We start from the raw sequence: 23,777 nt of genomic DNA on the forward strand, positions 1-23,777 counted from the left end.
ACATAAAGGAAATACAGAGTCAATCTGGTCTTGAATATTCAGAATGTCTATATACGTCTATGAAAACAAGCTTGTCAAAGCCAATTGTATGTCGTGTTTGTATGTACGATGTGTATCCATCCATGCCTAGCCCATCATAACCAAGGCTCATCAGCTCATGAAACTTACACAAGTCCTCATGACGCAGCCTTTTGTCTGTTACAACACCGTGTTGTAGTTCCAAGTAGAAAATCTATAGGGTATCGATTAAAAATCCCAAGGGAAAAGTGTTCGTTCGTCTGTATGTTGTTGATGTTGTCCCCCTCCTCCTCCTCTTCGAATGTCTATCCCGTGCTTAGTTGGCAGCCAGAATTGCAATTGCATCAGCATCCGTAGCGCGATCCTGCTTTCCGCCGTTTCTTCGCTTCTCTTCCTCTTCTTTCTTGATACGATCTGCTTCTCTTTGTCGTTCATGGCTAACATATGTGGCATATCGAAGTGTACCAAGCGTCAAAACAGCCATGAACAGTATTCCTAGAACAGAACGACGGATAAGAATCCATCTAACTGCCTCGATTTCTGATTTAGCATCGCTACTGAGAACAATGCTGATCTTGTAATTTATTTGTTGAATCTGTGATACTGTCAGTCACCAAATCTTGCCGATATCGGAAAGGATCCTTACAGAGCTCTCGACGCTTTTCTGTTCTTCTCTGACAGCCATTTTGCGATCGTTAAATGAACCTCGAACATTGTCATTGAGTGTATGAACCTCCTGGTTGAGTGATTGCGTCAAGATGTCGACCTCGTGCTGTAGGTGTGTTCGCTGTTGTCGTAGCTGCTCTTCTTCAAGCCGTCGGTTATTCTTAATCTCAGTGCTCAACTCTGAACAAGCCGCTGTGAAAAGGTATGTTTCCTGAGGAAGCTGTTAGCCAATGTTGCTTAGGCCTCCATCGACCAAGACCTCACATTTTCCACATCGCTCTTGCTGACAAGAGTTGACTGCGCTATGTCGAGATTCTCTGCAAGCAACGTTCGAATCGCCTTCATTGATGTTGTGGCTTGCTCCTGTGTATAGCCCCCTTCTTGTAATTGCTTCACGAGCGAGTAGGTATCGAAATGGTGGACGTAGGGCGGTGGGCACATGGCCGGCCCTGGTCTTGTCGTCGTCGTCTTCTTGGTTGTTTCTGGTGGTTCTATATGCAGTACTGCTTCAAGGGGACCGCTCTGTTTTGCCTCTTCCCGGGCTGTTCTGGCTTGTTGTTCCTCCTTCGATGTCTCGTTCTCCTTAGGTTGTTGCTTACTGCTCGTCGATGCAGCAGCCTCGTTCGTCGACACTGACTTATCTGGCGTCGCCTGTACCGACTCTTGTGTCGTGCTGCTCTCGGGCTCGGGACGAGTAGGAGTTTCGCTAGTGAGTGGGTGCGAGGCATTAAGCTTGGCGGTCGTATCTGCCCTTAGGGGTTGAGGCTCAACAGCTTTTCCTCTCCTGCGCGCGAAAGTACCTCTATGTCGAGCAAAGCCAGCGGCAGATCGGGGCGTCGCACGTAGGCCTCGCAGAACCTGCGGGCTTAAGAAGGTCAACCGAGCAGCAGCCGCCATGGTGGGCAAAAGATGACCCCGCGGATAGAAAAGGAGTGAGTAGGGATAGATTTGGGGCGTGGAATTAGCGATGGCTAACGAGTTCCAAGTAATTCGATCATGGAAATAAGGGTCTCTCTAGAATAATATCGTCGTGTTAAGGAAGTGTTTGTTGAGTTTTGATATGGTGCGGTCTAAGAGATGTAGCATGTTGAGGAAGTATGGTACTAAAGATACAGAGGGTCCTGTCGGAGAGGAACCGGCAATCGGCGTGCGTACCTGCTTAAATGACTTGGCCTCCAATGGATCTCGCCCTCATATGTCATTTCTCCAGAACTGGTTTAGTGCTCAGTAGCTTGTTTGCGAATTGCCGTTCATAGCCGCAGGGGTCCAATAGATATGTACTTATTAGACTTATTTTCTAATTAAATAATCAATCTACAGAAATAACTAAGGTACCTTAGCTATGGCCCTGTCTTGGCTTCGCTAGGGGTAATATGAGACACACGATCTGTTCATAAATCCAGGGTACTTCGACAACGCCTCATAAGAATCGTCTCCTTTTCCCCTTTTCATTCCAACCCACCTCCTCTTCATCAAGGGAGACCGTCAGTAAGATTGTAACGCTGTCATGTTCTTTCGTTTACTATCCCAGAAACCAAACAAGCTGCAAGACATGAATAAACCCAGTAACAAATACAAAACACCCATCATCCTACCAAACTCCAAGCGGCACCTCATTGTTATTAAGTGCACTGTCTGTACCTCGTGATGGCATAATTCCTATGATCAAGTGCCTGCCTTGTTCTTTTGTCCGTATGTTCACCTCTACGGAGGGCTTTCCGCGGTGAGGTTTGTCTCTTATTAGCCAAGACATCCAAATCTATGTGTAATACAAGGTATGAAGTAAGATTCTCTGCTTGCTTGCATGCATGCATGTGGGTGAGTCCGCTGCCGCTGCCAATCGTTGATTGGCTGTTTACGCCTCATCGTTATGGACGTGAACAGCCACCTCCGGGTTCTTGATGCCGGCAGATGGGACTCCAATGGCACTGCCGTTGGCACTTGGTAGCCCATCGCTTTGAGGGCTATTTGTTTCATTGGTCAACATTGGAGTTGGTTCAGCCGAGTCAACTTCGATTTTGAGATTGATGGCCATATTGTCGACAATCAAGATCTTCTCCACTACTTGGCTCAAACTGTGTGATGGCTTTGGGAGAGGTGCGCTCTTCTTCATCGTTTCAAGGTGCGTATGGATCTTTTGTGCCAGCTGCTGCTGTCCAGGACCCTTGGTGTTGTGAACTAGGCTTTCTACCTTGTGTCAGCCATCTTCGCATGGATAAACAGAGAGACCACTTACTAATAACATAGTTTGCAAACTGGTCGTTGATCAGCTCAAACAAAGTGTCCTTCCCGCTCGCACTGACAGTACAAAGTTGTTCGCGGATTTGTGTTCGTTGTTCATCCGAGCCAAAGGCGATGCACTTCTCGACTACATTGGACGAAATCTTGTTCTTGGAGAAGTATAACAGTTTGTTGATAACCATCTCAACAATTCGATCCCTATCATTGCCGGGTCGGTGCTCGATGATAGCCTGAACGACATAGTTGCCGAATTGGTTTGTGGCAAGCATCTCCATCGATGGGTAAAGCGGATCCAAGACCTTTCTGATGTCCTCCTCCTGGCACACCTCCAGGAGTCGTTGAATAACCCGGCATCCATGCGAATCCTGGCTGAGTTCCAGGGCGTGTTCTTCAGCAATCCCAACAAAGGAGTTGAGATGTGCTGAAGGAAGCTCTTGGACGAACTTCTGGATAACATGGTTTCCAGTCTCGTGCTTCATCAAATCAAGTAGATGTGGTCGGATCTCCTGGACAAGTTCGAGATTTTGCTCGACAAGGAAGTGCTCTATGGCCTGCTTAAATTAGAAGTCTGAAGATCAACACGAAATGATAGTGCGTACCTTCTGGACCACACGGCAACCGTGTTTGTTCCGTGCTAGATCGTTGACATGGCCCTTCATTTGCTGAAGAATGTGATATTTCTCTCCCTGCCCTGTATATTCGATCAAATTCTGCATTACGTAGTTGCCAAAAGAGCAGATCATCACGGTGCGAGCATCATCTGCTATCTCTAGCAAGATTCGAGTCTTCTCTTCATTGGTTGCAACGGCCAGCTTCGTTTGAAGCCACCGTGACGACTCCTGTTCTCCACTGGCATCGACCATGTGGCCATAGGCTTCACAAAGCTCTGGTTGAGGACCAGACCTCTTCGTTAACCGCCCACAGAAGTCTTTCACCCATTGGTTTTTGTAGATCTTGGGCCCAGGGCCATTGTTCTGGCTATGATAGGGGTATGGTGCTCCATACCCAGAATTGTTGTGCGCCAGCTGGTGATAGCGCTGAGGGTACTGGTCAAGTCCGAGGGCGTACGGAGCGTTGGGTTCAGAGAACATCGCCAGCTGGTGACCATAGTAGGGCATAGACTGTGCTGCCAGTTGGTTGACTTGGTTCGTTATGCGGAGCCCTTGATCCACTGGTCGAGCAGAATACACTTGACTCCAAATTTGCGGGTTCGCTCTGGGGTTGGGTCCTTGCTCTGTGAGGTTCGAGAGGCGGTCGATGGAACCTCGGTGCATCGTGGAGGCTTGTGCATTCATCATTTCAGAACTCAGATCCAGGTTGTTGCCGTTGACACGTTGTCCGCTAGCGTCGTTGTTCCAGGGCTGGCAATTAGGGTCGAAAGCAAATCCACCGGGCATGTTTCGCAGAAGGTCGAAGGATGTTGCATCCAGACTCTGGCTGTTATTATGATTAAATGCTTTTTGATTGAGAGCCTGGTGGTTGCTGCCTTGACTCATGTGGTTGGGAAATTGTTGCTGGGACTGTGTCGATTTGCTTGCAGTATGGGTAGCACGGTAGGAGGGTGAAGATTGAGAATGTCGTGAGGAGTTGGAGCGGCGGTCCTGTGCCCGGCCGAAGCCATTGAAAGGATCTGAATCGTAGCGAAATGCGCTGCCGTACATAGCAGTGCTCCTTTCTTTCGAAATGCCCATTTGGGAGAAGTGTCCCGCTAAGCTTTGGTCATTCCCTAGGTCGCTGTTGGGGATGTGGTCTTGTGCCATCCTACTCGGCGATGTACTGGGCGATCGTGTTGCGAGAGGTGTTGTTCCCCAGAAGGCGGAGGTGGTGGGTACGTTGAATGCATTGGATCCGCGTCGCTCGCCATTCTCTTCGATAAGTGTGAGTATACGCACAATGGAATAGATTGGGTGGGAAAGGCAATATTCACATACCGTTTGCGAACAAGCTACGGGTGTGCAAAGTATCCCATGCCGTGGCATTTGTGCTGTTGTTGGTCTGGGAATGCATGGGCTGCCGTTGCGATTGATCAAAGGCTCCCGTGGCCATGGTGTTGGAATTGATAGGCCTGGCGGGTTGACGTCGCTATTGAGATGATAGATATATAAGCATGAATCGAGAAAAGAATAAATCGATTGGGTCTGGATATGGAAGTTGATGTTGATGTTAAAAGAATGTGTGTTTTGTCCGGGCAGGGCTTGGTCGGTTTGGTATCGAATGCATGGGGTAGGTTAAGGCAAGGTAGACGAGACGAGACAAGACAAGACAGATTATGGGGGATCAATTTTTTGTGTTGCGGATGTTATAAGGCACCTAATGGTAGGCAAGGCAAGGTGCAAGGTGCCAGCGGCAGCGAATCCCGACGTGCGCTAGCTATTCGTAGTTTGAATCTGACGCATTTGGGACAAGTCGAGACACACGAGCATCCATCTCTGACGTCGCACTCCCTGGAACGTGGGCCATGGGGGCAAGCACCTTAAAAAAAAACAAGGGCCCTGAATGTTTTGGGGGCAGACCAAGAAAGGTGTAGAGGGATTGGTGGTCGAAGATAAGATAGCAATAGAAATCAGTCAACTTACCGAGCCAGTCTGGTGGTTGGTCATTATGTCTCAATGTAATGATAGTAACAGATATTCAAATATAATACTATTTGTTGTTGTTGTTGAACTTATGCCCAGGCCGTATGAAGGCTGTTGATTGTTTGTGTGGAATATGTTTAGGAATGTTCCAGGATCCTAGAAAGCGAGGAATAGGTATGGAGGGTTGATTATGTAGACTAATGGGGCCAGGGGCGACAATGGATGATCTTTGTAGGGGTCCTTGGTACGTGAAAGTGACAGCCGTGGCAATCGTAGGTATGGATGGGTATTGATATGTGACGGTTCGTCTTGGATGTGACTAGGTATTGTCGTCGAGGTGAATATTTAATAAGAAAAAATAGACGGCCCAGAGAGCTGATTGTTGTTGAGAAAAGTCCAAGGAAATATAGACAAGGTAGTGAGTAGATATAAATGAGATCCCTCCCACTCCCGGATTAATTGTTTTTGTTGGTGATATTTGCGAGCATGTCCCGCGTATAACAAGGGGTAGGCAAAAAAAGTTTTGACAGGAGAATGGTAAATTAAAGTATTAGAAAATGTGTTGGTCCAGGATTTGCTGAAGAAACCCCAAGCAAGGTTAGACAGTGAGTAATGTAGGTAGGTACCTATAGGTTCGAGCTCAAGTCGGTTTGGACAAAGAAGATGTGGCAAGCGACAGCTCGAAGCAAGCGGGTGTAGAGCGGTTTTACATGAAATGCAGTCTCCCGTGAACCAGTGAAAGGAAACAAGGGCAAACTAAATCAATGTGAGGTTGCACGCCGGCGTCGGAATGTGCGGGCCCCAAACAGAGTAAAGTTGGTAGGACTTTTGGCCTTTTTGGTGCTCCTATTCAGGGCTCCTTGCAAAGGGAGGGAGGGGGATGAGTTGCTTGTGCTGCCTGACTGTCTTGTCTTGTCTTGTCTTGTCTTGCCTTGCTTTGCCTTCCGGGCAGAGGAATGATGTGCGTGTCTGGCTCTGGCTCTGGCTGGCTCTCCGCCTTTTGCTGTATCAGAAAGAGGGGAGGACGGATATGCTTAATGAGGGCTGTTGACAAGGGTCTTCCTTGGTGCAGGGAGGGATCGTATTGCTCGAGGTGGATCAGGGAGGTTGATGAAATTCAGAACCCCTCGATAGGTACCGATAGTCGATTCAGGAGATAGAAATAGTTTGTCAAAACAGGGGAAATGAAGGGCTCTTTATTGTTGCCGGTTGACAGCCTGGATATCTGCTTCCCAATTGTCGGCGTATGAAATTGTCACCACCCAGTCCCATAACGCCATTCTTTCTGTAGTCGGTGTATCTTGTGTAAGCCAAATCATGATTGCACAGCTAAGACATCAAGTTTTTTGCCTCCAGTAACCCACGCACTGATGCCTCTCAGTCTATCTATTACTCCGCCGACCAACTCACCGTTGTGACAGCCTCCTTTGTTCATTGTTGAACCAGAGGCCGGGCTGCAACCCACAGGGACTGCTCCAGAGTTTTTCTGGCTGTTCTCATATCTCTGTATTACCTCGCTACATGGCACAATGAGGAGGCCTCGCATCTCCCGACGGTCGCACGAACTGTGCTTTTGCACGCGAGTGACATCAAGATGGATCGTGACTTGCGACTCAGAGCTGAGATACTTTTGTTGAAAGGTGGGGTCCAACGGCGAAACTTTTCCTCATCCAACAAGTCCCGTATTTCAGTTGGTCAACCTCCTCGATGGGCTTTTCCTTTCGTGTGTTGACTGGCTAACAAGATGACCATATGATCATCACGAAAATGTCGCTATTTACCTCGATATCTTCAACTTTCGAGATTACTGTCCCATGGCTTAAAGCCTCACAAGGAAAGCCAAGACGGGCGCTCGGGCGGCCCCTGAGGGCTAGACCAAGATCGTCCCTCAACCCGTTATACTAACCCCGATGTAGTTTAGCTCGCAAATCACCCGCATAATCAAATCCTAATCAGGGAGGAAGCTCTGAGAGTTTGACTTTGCTGAGGCTTCTGTGTCAACAGGAGAGTTCATATTCGTAACTCCTTCTTGATTTGTGGCCTCTTGCTTTTCGGCGCGTGTCACTCAACCATGTGGTTTCACAAGTCATCTCAAGTTTCGACAACAACGCACCTTTTGTATGACGCATAGACTCACCAAGGGCCTGAGCATGCGTAGGGTATGTGTTCTCAAGATAGATGCAAGTACACGAATAAGAACGATAGTTGGTTCTATCAAAATTGGCATCCAATAGCCATGGAGCCGAAATGCCCTTTACATCATTTTCGGTTCAAATACGTTCAAAGGGAGTATCATAGTCTCCGGCGAGTCGGCGTCTGGCTGGGTCCGTTTTGCTGATACTCCTCTCAACCACGGCAAGTGACTGGTGACTCAAGCTCTGTGACTGTACCTGTGCTTCCTACTTTCACTCATCCAGAGGTTCAGCATCACGTTGTCTGGTGAAATCCACTGGTACTGGTCGAACATTGCTGTCTCGCCCTCCAGCACAATCGAGCAAACGCCTCAGGTTAGATACCAAGCGAAACGCGAGCGTAGTATCCTGGCAACAAGCACTTTTATAGTCGATTCGATTCCGTGAACTTGAGAAAGCTCATCGTGCATATGCATCTGATAGTATTCCAAGATTCCCAGAATGAAACTTCCCAAGCTGGGAATGACCTAGAAACTGCACAAACTCCGCTTAACAATGATGATTCCGACCATTAACTATGCTATATTGAGATTATAAGTCTTTAGAGCTTCGCATAGTCACTAATACTGTCTAAAACTTCTGGGATGATTACTTCGCCCATGGCACATATTGCATAGACTCTTAGCAACTCTTCAACGGGCAAAAATTCCCACCACGAAAAATACCGGCTCACAGGCTATCCCTCTCAGTAGCTAAATGAGCTCATGTGGAATCTAGTAAAGACATTTTGTGCTATTCTTGGCCTGACATCGTGAATCGTGACCAGTCCCTTTGTTTGTTGTGGTGCAGAAATGTTTCACCCTGTGCTTAGAGGATCTCGATATTGCATTCCATGAACCCGATAATAGCGGCTCAGAGTATGCTGCTCTTCTGACCCAGCAACGATCACTCTCGCATGAGGCTGTTGAAAACACAATGTTCACAAGCTTCGGACATAGTCGAGGTGTTCATGCGTCAAAGCGTTGTTGTCAGATCTGAAGACTAAATTTCCGGTTACCATGGCCAAGGGGCCATCATTCGATGCACAGAGACACCTGTTTTGGTATCACTGGACAACGGTGTGCTTGAAGGAGATAATTGTAGAGTTTGTCCATCTGTATTTCATGTACTTGACCCTGGCAACTGTATTGTAGCATGCAACTCTCTGTACCCTGGAGCACCATTATATGTTGTGCATGGTGTTGTCTGCCGGAGAAATAACACTGGCGAGGTGACTAATCAAGCGAGATAAACAAATGATATTTACTTCCCTACCTTAGGTTGGCGGTTGTTGGACGAAATAGAAAGATAAAGCCGAGGGAGCTACATCTCCGAAACTTCGGGAAAATCCAATCTCAAGACAACTATAGTAAACATGCTAATAGTGCAAGAGATGAGGCTATTTGATCGATTGACCGCGCGTCCTTATGATTGTGCTTGTGTTTGTTAAATGTCTTGTCGCAAGACTGCAAATGAACTACAACGAGCCTACACCTTTACGTGAGGGATATACGTAGTATGTCACGCAACCGTTTTCTGTGACAGTTTCCCCTTGGCAAACAAACATCTGGTATGGTGTGTTGAAAACATTGAGAGACACCAGGGTATGTTTCTGTCTACCAGCCTGGCAGGTCACTCGAACGGAGCCAAAGTCATTGCAACTATCCTTAACCCCAAACCCCAGTCGAAGCTCAAGGTAAATGACAAGTGCACGAGAAGGAGAAAGGAGAGCTATAATATGTCTCCTGATCAAATCAGGTATCGCTGCTAAAAGCACAGATACCGGTGCCACTTCAGAGGGCCTACCAAAATGAAGGCGGACAAGCGGCCAGAAGAAACGAAATGCAAGGAACAATCGATTGCGTGCCCGGCCGTTTCCCCCGAGCATGGATATGGCTTGCAAATGGATGCAGAGCTCGGCCGATTGCCTTTTGCGATCGTCTTACTGTAAATAGAAGCATGAACGCGTGTGCTGTGTTGCTTATATGCCCGTATTCATTGAAGGAAGACTACGAAAGAAGAGTGGCTATGCGTTGTTCCAACAAACTCATCACGCGCATTCGGTTGAGGCGTCTCGCTCCATCATTGCAAGCGTCGTGGCACTGGGTTAGCTTAGGATTGGGGGCTTGGGCTTGTCCCTTTTGTGCGTGATAACCGTTCGTACCTTGCATTGGCGTCCAAAACGATGGATCCATCGCTTGCCACACTCGCGTGAAATTCTAGGCTCTTTTCAGCATCGTTTAGATGAGCACAAAGAGTCCAGTCCAATCCAGGAGCAGAAGAGGCATTCGGCTCCTTGCTTCTCTTTATCGATAAGGTCACCAGACAGAGCCAGTTCTTTGTTGTCGTCTGCCCTTCATTGAGGAAAAGAACTTCCAGGCCTGGCTTGGCAGGGGGAGGACAACGGCCTCGACCAATGAACCGGGCGGCTACAGGGAACATGTGGGTGCCGAGTACAGCGAATCCCAGCGAGTATCCAGTCACTAGAAGAGCCAAGTTGAAGAATTTCAAGGGCCCGCTGGTCATGGTCAGCATCACCGAGGAGCAAGAGGATGAACCTGGAGCCAACAGGTCACATCTCCTGTTAAAGAAGCCGAATTAAATGCTGGAAGCGGGGCCTTAGCAGAGTTCTTATTGGATGGTCTAACCAACCAAACTGCGGTGACCGCACGTCCTTTGGAAAGGAAGGTGGCCCAGCACACCACGACAGGTGGTTTAGCGGCCAATTGCAGTGACTGTGCCCCTGAGAGGACCAAGGAAACAGTGGTCCCTAGTGGCTGTCTAGCTTCTCTGAGCGCCTAGCGGCCCCTACCATGGACAGCACCTGGCCCCAAGTCTCATTTCCGGGGCAGGGGCCCCTGTCGTGATCAAGTGTAGCTCAGGACAGGCTCCGAGCCAAAAACCCTCTCCCTCTGCTGTTGTGGTTGTTTCTTTCTCTTTCCCAACCCAATCCTCGCGGGCCAAGTTTGTGAATATCGTCGACGGCATCGTTTTTTCGCTCCCAGTACATCTTGTTCTCAATCGCTTTTTGGATCTTCAGCTTCACTCTTTCAGCTGATTTCCGTCCGGTCTTTCCAACCCCCCTCTCTCCCTTCGTTCTACCCACTATCTTAGGCCCATCACCAACCACCTCGGTTTTCGGTACTCGCCAGGCATTCATTGACGAACTATTGGCGATATCTTCTCCCTGGCGTACGTTATCCTGTCCCACCTGACCCCCTCCACCTGCCACCTCTATTTTATCGAGTCGTCTGTTTGGGTTGTCATTCTGCAACACGTTATGGCATGCATTGAATTGGTGGGATCGCTATGGCTTCGAATTGGCCAATCCTCCAACACAAGTCTACTTTGGAGTCTAGATGGGCTCTTCCGGCCTTGATGCGGAATGGCAGTTGGCTGCGAATATTGGAGGCTGCGTTGCAGATGACTATGCACTTGACAACCGCCACAGACAGGCTCGATCGCTCTCGCCGGGTGGCATTTCGGTCATGACCATGAGATGATGACTTGCTAACATGATGATGAATAGACGTTGCTGGCTTTACATTCGTTCTCTCTACTCGGAGCACCCATCGTTATTACGAACTCAAAATCCGTTGCTACACCTACGTAACATTCAACCACACAAACTCTATTTCACGATGCCTTCTATTTTGAACCTCGTTACCCGATCTGACATGCCTGCCGATTCTGATGGCTCAAACGACAACATGATCAACCTCATGCTTGGCCTCCTCGGCCTTGTCTTTCTCGGCCTCATTCTGGTCGCCATCCTTTTCCTGTTCCGCCGCGCTCGTCGTCAGAAGCAGCAAACCATCCAGTCCGAGGAGGATGGTCTGCCTTCTTACTACGACAGCAACAGCAAGCGATTCACCAACCACCGCGGCCTCACCATCGAGACAACACATAACGGCCGCTCCAGCGTCTTCGTCGTCAACCAGGACGGCCGTCCTATGCTTGCCAACCCCAACTCTCCTCCTTACTCCCCCGATAACGTTCCCGAGATTCACATCACCTTCCCCGATGAGAAGGATGAGCAAGGCCGACAGCAGAGCGGTCGTGTGCTCGTCGTCCGCGTTGGTGATAACTCGACCGTCGGTCTGGAGCCCATGAACGAGGAGCAACTGCCCGCCTACGAGAAGGAGGCAAAGGGCCAGTTCTACTCCATCGACATGGACCAAATTGGCGGCCTCAAGGAGAAGGACCGTACTCAATTCCAATAAAGAGATGCCTCTCCTTGACGCTTCCCTTTCCTTTCGTTCGTCGCCGGCGATGCATCTTAAGAGCCGTCTGGACGACTTTGTCACGACAAAGCTTTGAATACGATTCTTCATTTTGGGACTTTTCTTCCCACCAAAAATTAGCGAACTAACCCGCCTACCATGGCTCGACCTTGCCATTGCAATCGGAGAGTCAACGGCACTATTCATGACCCGTTACTATATATATACCCGTTTACGCTGCGGTCTAATTTTCGCATTGCTACCCATCAAGTGGTCGCCCCTCCCCCATCATACTTTTGCATATAGATCCCTCGCTATTCCCGTCAACCGACTTGAACAGTCAAAAACAAGCTGCCATGGTCCAAGGTCCTAGGAAAAAGAGGGTTTAATGAATGGATTAAAAACATGAGGCGGAGAGGGGTGGCAGTGATGCACCCCGTGGAGAGGCCTTGGATCACTCTGGCAGTTGATGGGTAACATGGGCCGAAGCAAAACACTTTTACTTAGAGTAAAACAATTTCTTATTTTCCGTGGGGTTGAGTCTTGGGATACGACACGGAGCACTTTGGAGTAGCAACTAACTATATCTATCTGTAGTCGATAGTGTATAATTTCTTATCCTAACAATTTTGAGTAACTATAGTGACCCACGAATAAGTCTTTGTGATGTTTTGTAGACTGGCTCAGAGGCTGATTGAAGGGAGGTTGGCAAGGCATATGACCGGATCGTAATCCTGTAGATCCGCATTCCTTTGATTACCTCTTACATCGAATGTCTTTGGTGTGTAGAGCTTCTGATTGGCCGTCCGTCTCGCCGGCTTACACTACTCCTTGACGTTGAGTTGAACGGCTGCTAAGTCAGAGAACATTGGGCTAATGATTTAGCTAAGATAGTTCTTTAGGCTTAACTATCTTTTGTTCAGTCTGGGTCAAAGAGAGTGTCAGGATTTCTTTACAGCATTGATCCGGGAGCACCGGACAGCATCACGATTCGAGACCTCTTTCAATTGGAGACAAAGAAGCATGCTATTGATTGATAATGTTCAGTTATCTTGCAGGATTCTCTCGGGATACTCATACTTGATCCATTCTGGTGCTCCTCCATGCTTTGCTATGTCAACTGAAATCAAAACCGAAACCCTAGGGATGTACATCAAGAAGCGAAGAGTTGAACAACAAGTTGCAGCTTCAAGTGAAGAACAACATCTTTTCAAGTGTATTCCTTATTTGCCCGTCTCCTTGGGAGCCGAATAAACAGTCAAGGTCGATGCATCAGCGGGACACATCACCATAGGACAAATACACGAGTTATCCTCTCCTTCGGCACGCACGGTACACACGATGGCATTCTTTGACGGGTCGCAGCAACAGCAAGGAGGTCCAGCAGGAGCGGGTGTCTTTTCCTCGCGCTTAACGGGAGCGGCTGTGGTGGTAGTTGCAGGAGAAGTAGTAGAGGTGGCCCAGATAGTGGGGGCACCGGCGGGACACACGACGGCGGCGCAGAAGCAGTCTTCGGGCTTGACGTCCTTCTTACAGACTGTGGCGGGCTTGGAGATATCGCAGCAGCAGCATGTGCCGTCGGCCTTGTCGTAGGCTGGCGCAGCGAGGGCGACGCTCAGGAGAGCTGCGACGGCGAAGAAACGCATGTTGAGTTGTCCTTGGTTTTGATAGGGGTAGATGGATTTGGTGGAGGAGTTGTAGGCAAGGCGAAGAGGATATATGTTGAGGCTGTGAGTGAACAAGTGTGCTTGTTCGTGAATCACTTGGAAGAGAAGAATAGAAAATAGAGGCACTGAACAGGAGGACAAGGCAGGACACGAGGCATAAATAGATACCTAAATAAGGCAAGGCAAAGCATTGAATTGAATTACACGAGGAACAAGGGATCCGGCTCCTTAAAATATACTTCAACAGCAACAGACCAGACAGAACAAACAAAAAATGGGTAAGCGTCACCGGCTGATGAAACGGTCCCCGTCCCTTCCTCTTCTTTTTCCCTGGTCGAAGATCAACTAAGGATCCATTTACTACCATTTGCCGTTATTTTATGTAGCTTATGTAGCTTCTGTATGTATGTGTGACAATCACAATTAACCTTCTGATCCTCCCGGATCCTCCACCAACAGAATCAGCCTCAAAGAGGAGTATACGCCAAATCCTGTAAGACCTAGGGAACTTACGAGAAACTGGTATACACGCTTCGTTACGTCGACCAAGGCTCTATTCGGTCATGACTTCATCTAGATGAGACCAACCGGCGCATCCTAGCTTTCGTGGTCTAATTCTTCGTCTTGGTGTATTTTCTCTTCCTGTGCATGCAAGTGCCGTCATTCATTTCCCAACGTGTTTCAGGACCTGGGCTGACGTTGAAGCCTCGCGTTTGACAAAGTCAAAGCGGGAAAAACATGTCGATTTAGGCTGCTTCTGGAGTCGGTAAGTAGATTTAACTTTGAAAAGCTGTTTGATCGATGAGTTAAGGTATGTATGTGTTGCGTTGACTTGGACTGAGAGGGTATACTTTATCTTACATGCTAAATGCTATCTTATACGCTAAATGTTATGAATCCTTAGATGCAACCCTCTTCGCATGCTAATCGCTTTATATGCTAAATGACTTATATGCTAAATACTATACATGCTAAATGCAAGACCAATATCGTTCCAACTCATCCGCATGCAGTAAACACTATCATGCATCATAACCACCTTATATCCATGAAACAACAAACACCACACGCAAACAAGAATATGTTCATCTATCGTAAACTAGCTCTTCTTAATCACAAATCTTACATAGTGACGTTTGTCCTCTCACAGCCTCACAGTGATCGACACAGCACGGCCATCCTTGGCTATATCCTGCGACGGGGATCGCTGCTTCAGCCTCGGGGTCAGCACGGGACTCGCTACAGGGATCGACTTTTTCGCTGGAATGGAGGCGACGACGTATCGGAGAATACTTGTCCTACATTGTTTCTACTTTGATCGTGGAGTGCATGTGTCCTTGCATTAGGTACTTTGTGCGTAATCTGTGTGTAGCTTGTCGGTCATATTCGGAGATCATGACGATGCTTCGTATTGATTGAGTAACATGTCGTATACAATACAAACCAATGACATCAGGCATGATGTATCAGAGAGTCAATATGGTCTTGGAAGATTGTTCAGCACTTTTTGATATTGTTCTTGTTGATAGTACTCGATAACTCAAATCCCAGCTATCTCATCTCAAAAACCGAGCCACCTTTTTGCCTATATCATTCATAATCCGTCATTGATTGACCACAAGATTGTCAAGCAGTAGCTGACAAAAGAAAAACGAAAAAGAAACCCCGACTTAAGGTCCATTGAATTACATCTGTCCTTATATTTCACCAACTAAACAGTAGGCCCTTCCCAGCCGCTAATTGTGGGAGGCTCAATTCAGAGCGTCCCAGAACCAAATGGTTCAGACTTCATATCAACATTGAGACCGCGTGAACATAACATTCCGCATTGCTTTGATGCAGAGAAAAGGATAGACGATAATAGTACACGTACAGCCAAACCAGCAGCTGACTCAAGGACTGACCTAAGCGCCAGGCATGCGAAGGATAGGGTACAGAGAGGATCCCTCACGGGGGGTACCCAGTTCTCTGGGGGGAGCTTGAGGGCTCTTTGGGTCAACATCCATAGCGTCAGAGTGGCTAGATCGTGGCGACTCGTTGTCGTCCACAAACTCCTTGCGCTCCAGACGTCCACGAACGTACTCGCGAAGAGTCTCAATGACCCGCATGTTCTCGAGCCAGCGGTCATACTGCTCCTCACGCTCACGGGTAGCATCACTGACATCAGACTCTGAAGAGGGAGAGCCAACAGACAGAGCAGACTCGCTAGCCTTGGGAGTGGAAGCACCACTGGTGTCCTCATGAGGCAGAGGCAGAGGACCAGCACGAGCTCGCTGGAGCATACCACCAGAGTAGCGGCGACGCTCACTGCCGTCAAAGCTAGGGCCAAGAGTGGTTGTAGCAGAGTGGCCGAAGCCCTGGCTAACAGCAGGGAGGCTTGTGGGGAGAGTGGGGTACATGACTGAGGCAGTTGAGCCGTGGCGGGACTGAGGAGACATGGCAGAGGATGATGGGCTTGGTGAGTGACCAGATGTGTATGACATGGAGCTGGAGGGCGGTGTAACAGCAGGAGTGCCGGTAGATGAGATGGCCGTCAGAGGCGAGGCCATGCTGGCGGCAGACACAGGCTGGTAGCCGTCAGCTCCGACATGCATGCCGGTAGGAGACCTGTGAGAGGTAGGAGGCGAAGGGGTGTTGCGGTAACCGTTGAAGCCGTTTTCAGCGTGATGAATGTGGACACCAGCAGTAGCGTGGTTAGCATTCTCGTAGATGGTGTCTTGCATCTGGCCAAGAATGGTGTCGATGTGAATGAGATCCTTCTGAGTTCGCGCGCTGGGCATGGGCAGGTAGTATTGCTGAGCCAAGGGGTTTTGGCTAGGAGTAGGACCAGCGTGGACCGGTGCGGGAGCAGGCTGAGGCATGTACTGCTCGGTAGCAGTCATAGGACCGTTGGGAACGGAGAGGTTGCCATGGAGGGGCATCAAGGAACGACCAATCTGGGCATAAGACGAAGGATCGATCTGTCGACGCTTGGCGCTGCCGAAGAAGTCGTCAACCATGTCGTAGGTGCGCTTTCGATCATAACCGCCGGCAGCAGCGCTGTATCCAAGGTGCTCGGTACGGGCATTGTTGATAGGAGGCTGGTTGAAGTAGAGGCCATAGTTGGTAGAGGGCTGGGGAGCATAGTAACCGCCACTAGGATGGCCTGCCTGATGAGCAAAGGCTGCTGCGTTAGTTCGCATCTGACCAGTGTGATCATAGTAGCTAGAGGGGCCTGGAGGCGGATTAGCCTCGAGGGAAGGAAAACCGGAGGACCACAGCCGTGGACTAGAGTCGAGATGAGACATACCCTTTGGAGGCTGTGGCCTGTAGTTGAGTCCACCTTGAGGATCCTGGGATGGGCGAACAAGTACAGAGTCATCGGCATGGGTCTGGTTTGCGTGTGAGCTTGATGTAATTTTCAGACATGGGTTGTGGTTGTGATTCTTACCTTGACATGCTTCTTCAAGTCCTGAGGACGCTTGAAAGACTTGCCGCAGAACTCACACTTGTGAGGCTTGAGAGGAACATGGACACGGATGTGCGAGGTGATGTGGTCTCGCTTGACCGTGGTAGTTCGGCAAGAGTTCCACTGGCAAGTCAAGTTGAGGTTGTTTGTGCTCTTGCGACCAACATGGCGCTCGCAAATATGCTCCTATAAGAGGTCAATTTTTATTGCTCTTTGGTGATGTTTCAGTATCTTACGTAGAGAGCCTCGGGAGCAGGGAACTTTTGGTTGCAAGCATTCCATCGGCAGATAAGGTTATCGTCGCTTGATGTTGAGGGAGCAGTGCTGCTCTGGGATGTATTAGATGTGGCGCTAGGAGCAGGCGTCACAGACTTTGAGTCATTGGCACTGCCAGAAGATGAATCTCCTGATGATGAGCCCTGCTGTTGTTGTTGAAGCTGAGGCTTCTGCTCTGGAGCGGGAGGAGACATGGCGGGAATAGAAAAGAATGCAATAATGGGATATCTGATCAAGCCTGCTCAGTGGCGATGCTGTATAACTAACTGACTGAGACTAGTCAGAGTGTAGAGGGTCTTGCTTTAGTTCAACAAGGGTTCGATGGGTGTCTCTCAGGGTAAAATCAATCAAAACTTGTTGAAAGGAAACAAGTTAGAGATTGATTGATAGAGAGGGATGATTACAGTTGAATGAGATGTTCAAAAGAGAGTTCGTTCTTGATAAATGAGTGACGGGGGAGTGAGCTCCCTTTACATTCACCCAAAACTCTTGGACAAGAGAATGAAGACGGCGGGATTCTTGGCGACTCTTGGCAAAAGTCTTGGCAAGGACAAGAGGTACTGACAAGCGACGGGTACATGGTCAGCTATACCGGTATGGTTACGTTGGAGAGTAGCTCTTGGCATGAGCTACACCTGGTTTGATGGCAGATTGGGAATGCCAAGAGCGCCAAGGCTTGGCATTCTGGGCACTGCCCCTCATGTGTGTCCTTCTATTGGTCTTGTCCATATTGGCCTCACACAAAGCTGGCCACCTACTGCGTCAAGCGTTTTGTCGTTCCGTCACCTGAGCCATTGGGATTTCGGCCCTGACCTGACACCCTTTCACTCTCACTCACCTTGTGCTCTTCACCTCAGGGAGTCTTTCGGCGGGGGCCAACTCCGAACGAGAAGAGAGAAATGTTGTACGAGAATTGAAATGCTGGGGTTGCACGAATGTGCACAGGATGCGCTGCATGCGGAGTTAAGCAGGGGACAAGCAGTGATTGAGTAAGCCCAGTAAAAATTATAAATGGAGAGTTCCGGGTCTATCGGGGAACTGTTATCCCCCGTAGTCTAACGTTAATGTCAACTAAATTTGACAAAATCTGCCGGAAGAGTAGTGGGTTCTGGCTCTGTTATTCCCAGGGCGGGCAGGTTATGGTATCGGATAGTGGGAGATTGGCCTCTTCCGATGGATGAGTCAAAAGCACCAGACAAAGCACGCAACTCTGATAATACATAATGCTAACAATAGGGAGCGAGGCGTCCAAAACATACCAGACTCTAGCAAACACATAAGTTGACCAACAACTGACCTGACTCAGGGAACCCTTCTCTCACCCGGTACAGTTCCTAGGTAACCTCATGCCATCAGCCAAGCCAGACTCCCACACAACCAAGCTTTCCGCCCATCTGCCCAGGCCCGGCGTCTCTCCCATTTCACTCTTGTTTGTCCTTATTTTCTTCGCCGAGACATTTAGCCAAGACAATATTCTCCATTTCTTGTCAAGCTTGGCCCCAGACTGCCAAGACCCTCTTGGCGTCTCCTTCTCCTCTTTTCATGTAGACACGCCAAGAAATGTAGAGCCAAGCACACGTTTTCCCCTTGTTAGAATGTGATTATGCTTCTTTTCACTGCCGTTTACTGCCTGCCTGTCTGGGCTCAGATTAAGTCGATCGCACTAAACTTTGATATGATGCTTCGGTTAGGAATAAGGAGGGAATGTTCTCTGCATGCATGGTGGCTAACAAGTTACAGTGTAAGACTGTTCAAAATCAACTCCAATTCGTTAAACAGAACAACGTGTTATCACGTGTTTTTTTTTTTTTTTACCTGAGCATCTGACCGGTTTGCGTGTCGGGTCGCATAGTCAATGCTTCCCCATATTGATTCTCCATATTGACATGCATTATTGACAAGATGTCACGTCTCAAACCATCCGAGATCTCTTAATCTGTCCAGTTGCAGCACTGTATAGTAACATAGTAAACAACGGAGTTGATAACGCTCAGCAGCATCTCCATCATTTGCCGTTGAAATAACCTGTTTTCGTTCCTCTAGGCTCGCCGAGGAAAATAAGAACGCCGAGGATCTAAAACCATCGTTGCCGCAATGGGGAATCGGAGATGAAGATACGTCCGTGAAATGCCCAGGGAAATATGATGCAGCCTCGTAGACTTGCACGTTTTGCCGTTCTTTCATCGTCATCCAATGAACTCAATATCGTTCAATCTTCCAAGCGCTCTTACACAGTCCTCTCCACCGAGTATCAAGATTACATCAACAATCATCCAACAAATCCCGCACTGAAGATTATATTCTCCTCCTTCCTCCGCAGGAACGCTTCCCTTCTCCCCGAACTACTACCCCAGGCCAAGCACCACTATCAGGCCAAGCAAAAGCCAAGGGAGCGCCCAGAGAATGCCCAGAACTTGAGCATCCCAATCCTTTTGATGCCAAGGTCTTGGTGATGACGACAAACGGTGGCAGTGCAGGCCAAGAAATGTCCGAGGTCTTCTCGTTCTTGTCCTGTGAACATAAGCCTGCTCAAGCTTTGTAGCCAAGATCAGAAGTGCTTTGATAATCACCCCATCGCATGTCAAAGCCAAGATGCCAGCGACGGGATAGAGTAAGATAATCGTCTATTTTCCTATTGCCGGCTGTTAACGCTTGTTGTTTCCTTGGCGTGATGATACTGCTTTGTGACTGAGGGAAAGAGTCCGACTGGTGAGCGGTCTTGGTGTTGTTCGGTGCATTAAGCTGATATCAACTCCACCGAATTCGAGAATCAAATTGGCTCATAATATTTCAACTGTATGCACTGAATAAGTGCATACCATACATAGCGACGAATGCAAGAGGCCTCCAGAACGAATTGTTTAGTCGTGATGCAGATGATGAAATTCTTTAGGCAACAGCAATGTTGATTGTATCGAACCCCTGTCTCGTTATCCATGGCGTCGGCATAGATTGTTGGGTTGTTTCTTCTACTGGTGTATGTCTGATAGGCTTGGGTAGTAGTTGACTCTATTATCATTGTGCTTTGAGAATTAAGGATCTGTGTTCTATTCTACAAACCCATACATTACCGATCTGGAGTAAACACCACTTACACGAGATACCATTCATCATACTGCACACTTCGTCTTGCTCAGTCATAGTAGGTCAATAAGAGAAAAGCTTGAGAACACAGAGAAGACATGTTACAGCTTGCTGCTTCATTGTGAATCAACATACCATACTCATAAAAAGATGATTACACTACCAGTATTGCGATTACGAAATATACTCAAAAACATGACCATTCACGTGACTGCAGATTATGACTGTCTCCATCGATCGAATGACTTCACTTCTCTCCGCCGCAAAACTCTTTCGTTATAGTTTCCTTCAACCTTTCCAACATGGAACATTATTGATAAACGCAATGGCTGAACACGAGTTTCTTATCTATAAACTCTGATCTCGCCATTCTATGAGGGTATCATCACATGCTTTGTTTCTTCAATTTCTCAACACCACAATACAATTTCCCAACCGATTTCGAGATTGACGCCACACTCCCCATCGGCATTGACCGACCAAACCCCTCATCTTCATAACGTCAACTTCAACACTCACACGTGCAATACTACAGACACTCCATGTGGAAAGGAAAGATCAGAACTTCCATTGGTAAGCTCAAGAGGCTTTAGATACTAACGATCAGGAAGCTACCTAATCCATCGCTCCAATATGATTTTACTCCTTTTTTCAGTCTTTGTGCCCTCGGCAAACAAAAGACGCGAGGGCGAGCGTGTAGCGTTCGAGCCCAACTGGTTCCAGCCATGATATCATATCCCTATATGTTGTGTTAAGGGTCCATCCAGGATGCCCCTTTCTGTCCCTTTCCTCCTCTATCTGTTGTTGATGATGATGCGTTCCCCACATCAAATGCCCATAAAAGTTGATTAAACAAAGATTCGAGAAAGTTGCAAAACGAGGCCCAAAAAACTGGCTGCAACTGCCCACTAATGGTATAAGATAATCGTCGTCATAATCCTCCACATGGTGTTGAAGTGGTAGGATCTGGTAATGATGCAAAGCCAAAACTAGGGTGACCGGGTATTGTAAAACAAATACCCCAAGGAGACGACTCAACATCGGAGACCAGCCCTTCCCGTCAAGGGTGTTGTCGTGTCGCTCAGAAGCCAAAGCTCCCGGCATAAGTATGCGCCTCGGGGCTAGAATCGAACAGCCCCCATGGAGCGACAGGAATATCAAGTGACGGAAGCAACGCCTCGACAACTTGTGTCCCCTCAATAATAAGAAATAAGACCCGGGTATTAGAATATTCCATCTCTGGGCACCGAAAAGTTTCGGGAGACACCCAATCATTGGAATATTGCCCGTATGCTGACCTTCCACAGCCGACGATGATTCACCTGTCATGTAGACAGATGCCGCCGAGTACCAAGACGCCAAAAACCGAGCCCATATTAAGAAAGAGAATAGCCCGAAGAAAAACGTTAAGAGAACCGTGTCATCGTGATAACAATAGTGATCCAGAGGTCGCCGCCTCGGTCATTGGTGTGGGCCGACACGGCCTCTCCTTAAGCCAACCAGCCCCTGCCCCGAATCGATCGCCTTCAGAAATCTCGAAAGCCCAAAAAACGCCGTGCATGCAGAGAGGTATTATACAGAACCGAGCTGCAGGAGCGCCTCGACGGCCTCCCGCTCCTGTGCGTCAGAGGTGCCCGCCAACGCCGAGAAGTCGATGTTGAGTGTTTGAGGTGGGCGAGCCATGCCGGAGCTGGCAGAGAACGAACGAAGTCCACCTGGTGCATATGCAGAAGAGGATCGGAAGCCATGGTCTGTCTGAGCTGCCGCCTGGTTAGGGTAAGACTCGGCTCGAAGAGCAGCAGCCCCCATGGTAGCCCAATCCTCGTCATCCGTCGCATCCTCAGGATCATCGTTCATAACAACATCATCATCCGGAGCCTCGGAGCACGAAGCGGATCCAGATCCATCCATGGACATCTTGTCGGCCTCATGCTCCATCATGTAAATGTCGTTATCATCATGAGAATACTGCACCGAATCCCCGTTGCTTGACGCAATGCTGAGTCTGGGCCGGTCCTGACCCCTACCGCCGTTGTTGCCGATGGGGATGCCCGCGCCGTAGGATGAAGGAGGAGTTCCTTGTCGGTGTCGAGAAGGCTGTCCTCGCTTACGAGCATCCCATCGGCCCCATCCCACCTTTTCAAATTCCACCTCTCCATCCAGTCCGCCTCCTTCTCCTCCTCGTCCCTCCAAAGCTCCCACGACTAGTCTCCGCGCCTTTGTTGGGGGGATTCCAGAGAATCCGGGTACCGAAGTGGTCAGGTACCCCATGATGTGTCTGATAGCCAAGGGACCATGGTTGAGCAGGATCTCTGGCAGGTGGTATTTGGCGAGGAGAGAGCCAGTGATAGCACCCGAAGCCTCAAGGCCAGGCGAGATCGAACGTCGTCGATCCGACGGCTCGTGAAGGTCCAGGTCTGAGTCAATAGGCTCAAGCTTGGCCTTTTGGAGCTGCGCCTTGAGGCCATGAGGCGGCAGGTTGGGAGAGATGGAGTTGGGGGGAGTAGGAAGGGGTTGTTGAGATCGTGTCACAGTCGCAGGGACACTCCGAGCCGCTACAGCAGTTAAGTTGTCTCGGCTCAAGGAGGCCTGGGAGATATCACGAGCAGCCGCTGCCATTGTAGCCATGTTTACCGAGTTTCGGTCTTGATTGTATGCGCTTCCGAACGAGCAAGTCTGAAAATGGGAAACTTTGGTCAGCGATTTTGATCTTGAGAAAGAGATAAAATTTGCGACGCGATCTCTGTGAAGAGAACGAGAGCGAGAACCAGGTACTGCTGCCCTATGGGAGCGGTAAAGAGTTGCGGTCATGAGAAATGGAGCCCGGCTCGCTCTCGAGTCACCGCGGTCGGTCGGTGCACTGCGTCAGACTAAGGTGAACAAGGTACGTACCTATTCAGAAGCCTGGTGTATGGAGAGCTTGCAAGACGTTGTTGCTGAATGGCTGGTATATGGCTATGTAGGGCAGAGCTGGCGCGATAATCTGGACTGTGACAAGAGACTCTTGTACGAATCTTGTGGTTCTTCTGGTAGTGTTGTTGTGTTTGATGAAAAGAACATCCAGGGAAGGGGAGGGAGATAAGTAGGTTATGTATATGAGTGTGTGACTGACTGACTGACTGTGACTCTGAGCATGAGCAACCGTGTGCCCTGCCCAGCGAGCGTGAGGTAGGTACGTACTTGCACTTACACCTCACCCAGGTCTAGTAGGTTGGGTGCATTCAGCACCTATCGCGAGGTCAATGTGCCCTGTCTCTCTGCCTGTTGGAAGGCAATTCTCACCTCAAAACAAGCACCCAATTCATTCGGGGTCGGGTTGGTGGGTGCCATTTTTGTGGCACTGTACGTGCTAGAAGCACGCCACCCTATACCGACAAATCACAGCGCAATCGCAGGCCACAGCCCCC

General features: G+C 48.9%; 7 protein-coding genes across 11 annotated transcripts; 1 reads left to right on the forward strand and 6 right to left on the reverse strand.

Moving 5' to 3' along the window:
* Nucleotides 1–12: 12 nt before the first annotated feature.
* Nucleotides 13–1,873, reverse strand: FOIG_05566 (uncharacterized protein). Of its 2 annotated transcripts, XM_031204241.1 has the most exons (3): nucleotides 949–1,873; nucleotides 665–895; nucleotides 13–613 (listed from the first exon to the last, which is right to left on the reverse strand). In XM_031204241.1, the coding sequence occupies exons 1-3, from the start codon at nucleotides 1,579–1,581 to the stop codon at nucleotides 335–337; spliced, it is 1,143 nt and encodes a 380-aa protein (XP_031066070.1). In that variant the 5' UTR covers nucleotides 1,582–1,873; the 3' UTR covers nucleotides 13–334. The 2 variants fall into 2 exon arrangements, with proteins under 2 accessions (XP_031066070.1, XP_031066071.1); XM_031204242.1 differs by having other exon boundaries at nucleotides 13–895.
* Nucleotides 1,874–2,033: 160 nt separating this feature from the next.
* Nucleotides 2,034–6,254, reverse strand: FOIG_05567 (uncharacterized protein). The gene is made up of 5 exons (XM_031204243.1): nucleotides 5,502–6,254; nucleotides 4,857–5,007; nucleotides 3,525–4,792; nucleotides 2,921–3,476; nucleotides 2,034–2,871 (listed from the first exon to the last, which is right to left on the reverse strand). Exons 1-5 carry the CDS (start codon nucleotides 5,523–5,525, stop codon nucleotides 2,540–2,542), a joined length of 2,331 nt encoding a protein of 776 aa, XP_031066072.1. The 5' UTR covers nucleotides 5,526–6,254; the 3' UTR covers nucleotides 2,034–2,539.
* Nucleotides 6,255–9,009: 2,755 nt separating this feature from the next.
* FOIG_05568 (uncharacterized protein) lies at nucleotides 9,010–9,653 on the reverse strand. The gene has a single exon (XM_031204244.1). The coding sequence runs from the start codon at nucleotides 9,558–9,560 to the stop codon at nucleotides 9,150–9,152; it is 411 nt and encodes a 136-aa protein (XP_031066073.1). The 5' UTR covers nucleotides 9,561–9,653; the 3' UTR covers nucleotides 9,010–9,149.
* Nucleotides 9,654–10,548: 895 nt separating this feature from the next.
* FOIG_05569 (uncharacterized protein) lies at nucleotides 10,549–12,622 on the forward strand. The gene is made up of 2 exons (XM_031204245.1): nucleotides 10,549–10,864; nucleotides 11,202–12,622. The coding sequence occupies exon 2, from the start codon at nucleotides 11,314–11,316 to the stop codon at nucleotides 11,893–11,895; it is 582 nt and encodes a 193-aa protein (XP_031066074.1). The 5' UTR covers nucleotides 10,549–10,864; nucleotides 11,202–11,313; the 3' UTR covers nucleotides 11,896–12,622.
* Nucleotides 12,623–12,887: 265 nt separating this feature from the next.
* FOIG_05570 (uncharacterized protein) lies at nucleotides 12,888–13,782 on the reverse strand. The gene has a single exon (XM_031204246.1). It carries the CDS (start codon nucleotides 13,539–13,541, stop codon nucleotides 13,119–13,121), a length of 423 nt encoding a protein of 140 aa, XP_031066075.1. The 5' UTR covers nucleotides 13,542–13,782; the 3' UTR covers nucleotides 12,888–13,118.
* Nucleotides 13,783–14,515: 733 nt separating this feature from the next.
* FOIG_05571 (pH-response transcription factor) lies at nucleotides 14,516–17,799 on the reverse strand. Of its 3 annotated transcripts, XM_031204248.1 has the most exons (4): nucleotides 17,247–17,799; nucleotides 16,993–17,196; nucleotides 16,852–16,933; nucleotides 14,516–16,776 (listed from the first exon to the last, which is right to left on the reverse strand). In XM_031204248.1, the coding sequence occupies exons 1-4, from the start codon at nucleotides 17,478–17,480 to the stop codon at nucleotides 15,467–15,469; spliced, it is 1,830 nt and encodes a 609-aa protein (XP_031066077.1). In that variant the 5' UTR covers nucleotides 17,481–17,799; the 3' UTR covers nucleotides 14,516–15,466. The 3 variants fall into 3 exon arrangements, with proteins under 3 accessions (XP_031066077.1, XP_031066076.1, XP_031066078.1); XM_031204247.1 differs by having other exon boundaries at nucleotides 14,516–16,933; XM_031204249.1 differs by having other exon boundaries at nucleotides 14,516–16,933; nucleotides 16,993–17,799.
* Nucleotides 17,800–18,483: 684 nt separating this feature from the next.
* Nucleotides 18,484–23,530, reverse strand: FOIG_05572 (uncharacterized protein). 2 transcript variants are annotated; one of them, XM_031204251.1, is made up of 2 exons: nucleotides 23,263–23,530; nucleotides 18,513–23,046 (listed from the first exon to the last, which is right to left on the reverse strand). In XM_031204251.1, exon 2 carries the CDS (start codon nucleotides 22,996–22,998, stop codon nucleotides 21,943–21,945), a length of 1,056 nt encoding a protein of 351 aa, XP_031066080.1. In that variant the 5' UTR covers nucleotides 22,999–23,046; nucleotides 23,263–23,530; the 3' UTR covers nucleotides 18,513–21,942. The 2 variants fall into 2 exon arrangements, with proteins under 2 accessions (XP_031066079.1, XP_031066080.1); XM_031204250.1 differs by having other exon boundaries at nucleotides 18,484–23,530.
* Between the last annotated feature and the right edge of the window lie 247 nt (nucleotides 23,531–23,777).

Source organism: Fusarium odoratissimum (genome assembly GCF_000260195.1).
Source record: "Fusarium odoratissimum NRRL 54006 unplaced genomic scaffold supercont1.7, whole genome shotgun sequence".
NCBI classification, from domain to species: domain Eukaryota; kingdom Fungi; phylum Ascomycota; class Sordariomycetes; order Hypocreales; family Nectriaceae; genus Fusarium; species Fusarium odoratissimum.

What these genes read in the sequence shown, in the direction of transcription:
- FOIG_05566 (XM_031204241.1), bottom strand. Translation starts at nt 1,581, where the DNA reads ATGGCGGCTGCTGCTCGGTTGACCTTCTTAAGCCCGCAGGTTCTGCGA. An exon ending in GCAAGAGCGATGTGGAAAAT is followed by an intron (nt 896 to 948) that starts GTGAGGTCTTGG and finishes CAGCTTCCTCAG; the next exon opens with GAAACATACCTTTTCACAGC. An exon ending in AGAAAAGCGTCGAGAGCTCT is followed by an intron (nt 614 to 664) that starts GTAAGGATCCTT and finishes ACAGTATCACAG; the next exon opens with ATTCAACAAATAAATTACAA.
- FOIG_05567 (XM_031204243.1), bottom strand. Translation starts at nt 5,525, where the DNA reads ATGACCAACCACCAGACTGGCTCG. An exon ending in GTTGCCGTGTGGTCCAGAAG is followed by an intron (nt 3,477 to 3,524) that starts GTACGCACTATC and finishes TAATTTAAGCAG; the next exon opens with GCCATAGAGCACTTCCTTGT. An exon ending in GTTTGCAAACTATGTTATTA is followed by an intron (nt 2,872 to 2,920) that starts GTAAGTGGTCTC and finishes GACACAAGGTAG; the next exon opens with AAAGCCTAGTTCACAACACC.
- FOIG_05568 (XM_031204244.1), bottom strand. Translation starts at nt 9,560, where the DNA reads ATGCTCGGGGGAAACGGCCGGGCACGCAATCGATTGTTCCTTGCATTT.
- FOIG_05569 (XM_031204245.1), top strand. Translation starts at nt 11,314, where the DNA reads ATGCCTTCTATTTTGAACCTCGTTACCCGATCTGACATGCCTGCCGAT.
- FOIG_05570 (XM_031204246.1), bottom strand. Translation starts at nt 13,541, where the DNA reads ATGCGTTTCTTCGCCGTCGCAGCTCTCCTGAGCGTCGCCCTCGCTGCG.
- FOIG_05571 (XM_031204247.1), bottom strand. Translation starts at nt 17,480, where the DNA reads ATGTCTCCTCCCGCTCCAGAGCAGAAGCCTCAGCTTCAACAACAACAG. An exon ending in CTGCTCCCGAGGCTCTCTAC is followed by an intron (nt 17,197 to 17,246) that starts GTAAGATACTGA and finishes GACCTCTTATAG; the next exon opens with GAGCATATTTGCGAGCGCCA. An exon ending in ACTTGAAGAAGCATGTCAAG is followed by an intron (nt 16,934 to 16,992) that starts GTAAGAATCACA and finishes CACGCAAACCAG; the next exon opens with ACCCATGCCGATGACTCTGT.
- FOIG_05572 (XM_031204250.1), bottom strand. Translation starts at nt 23,181, where the DNA reads ATGACCGCAACTCTTTACCGCTCCCATAGGGCAGCAGTACCTGGTTCT.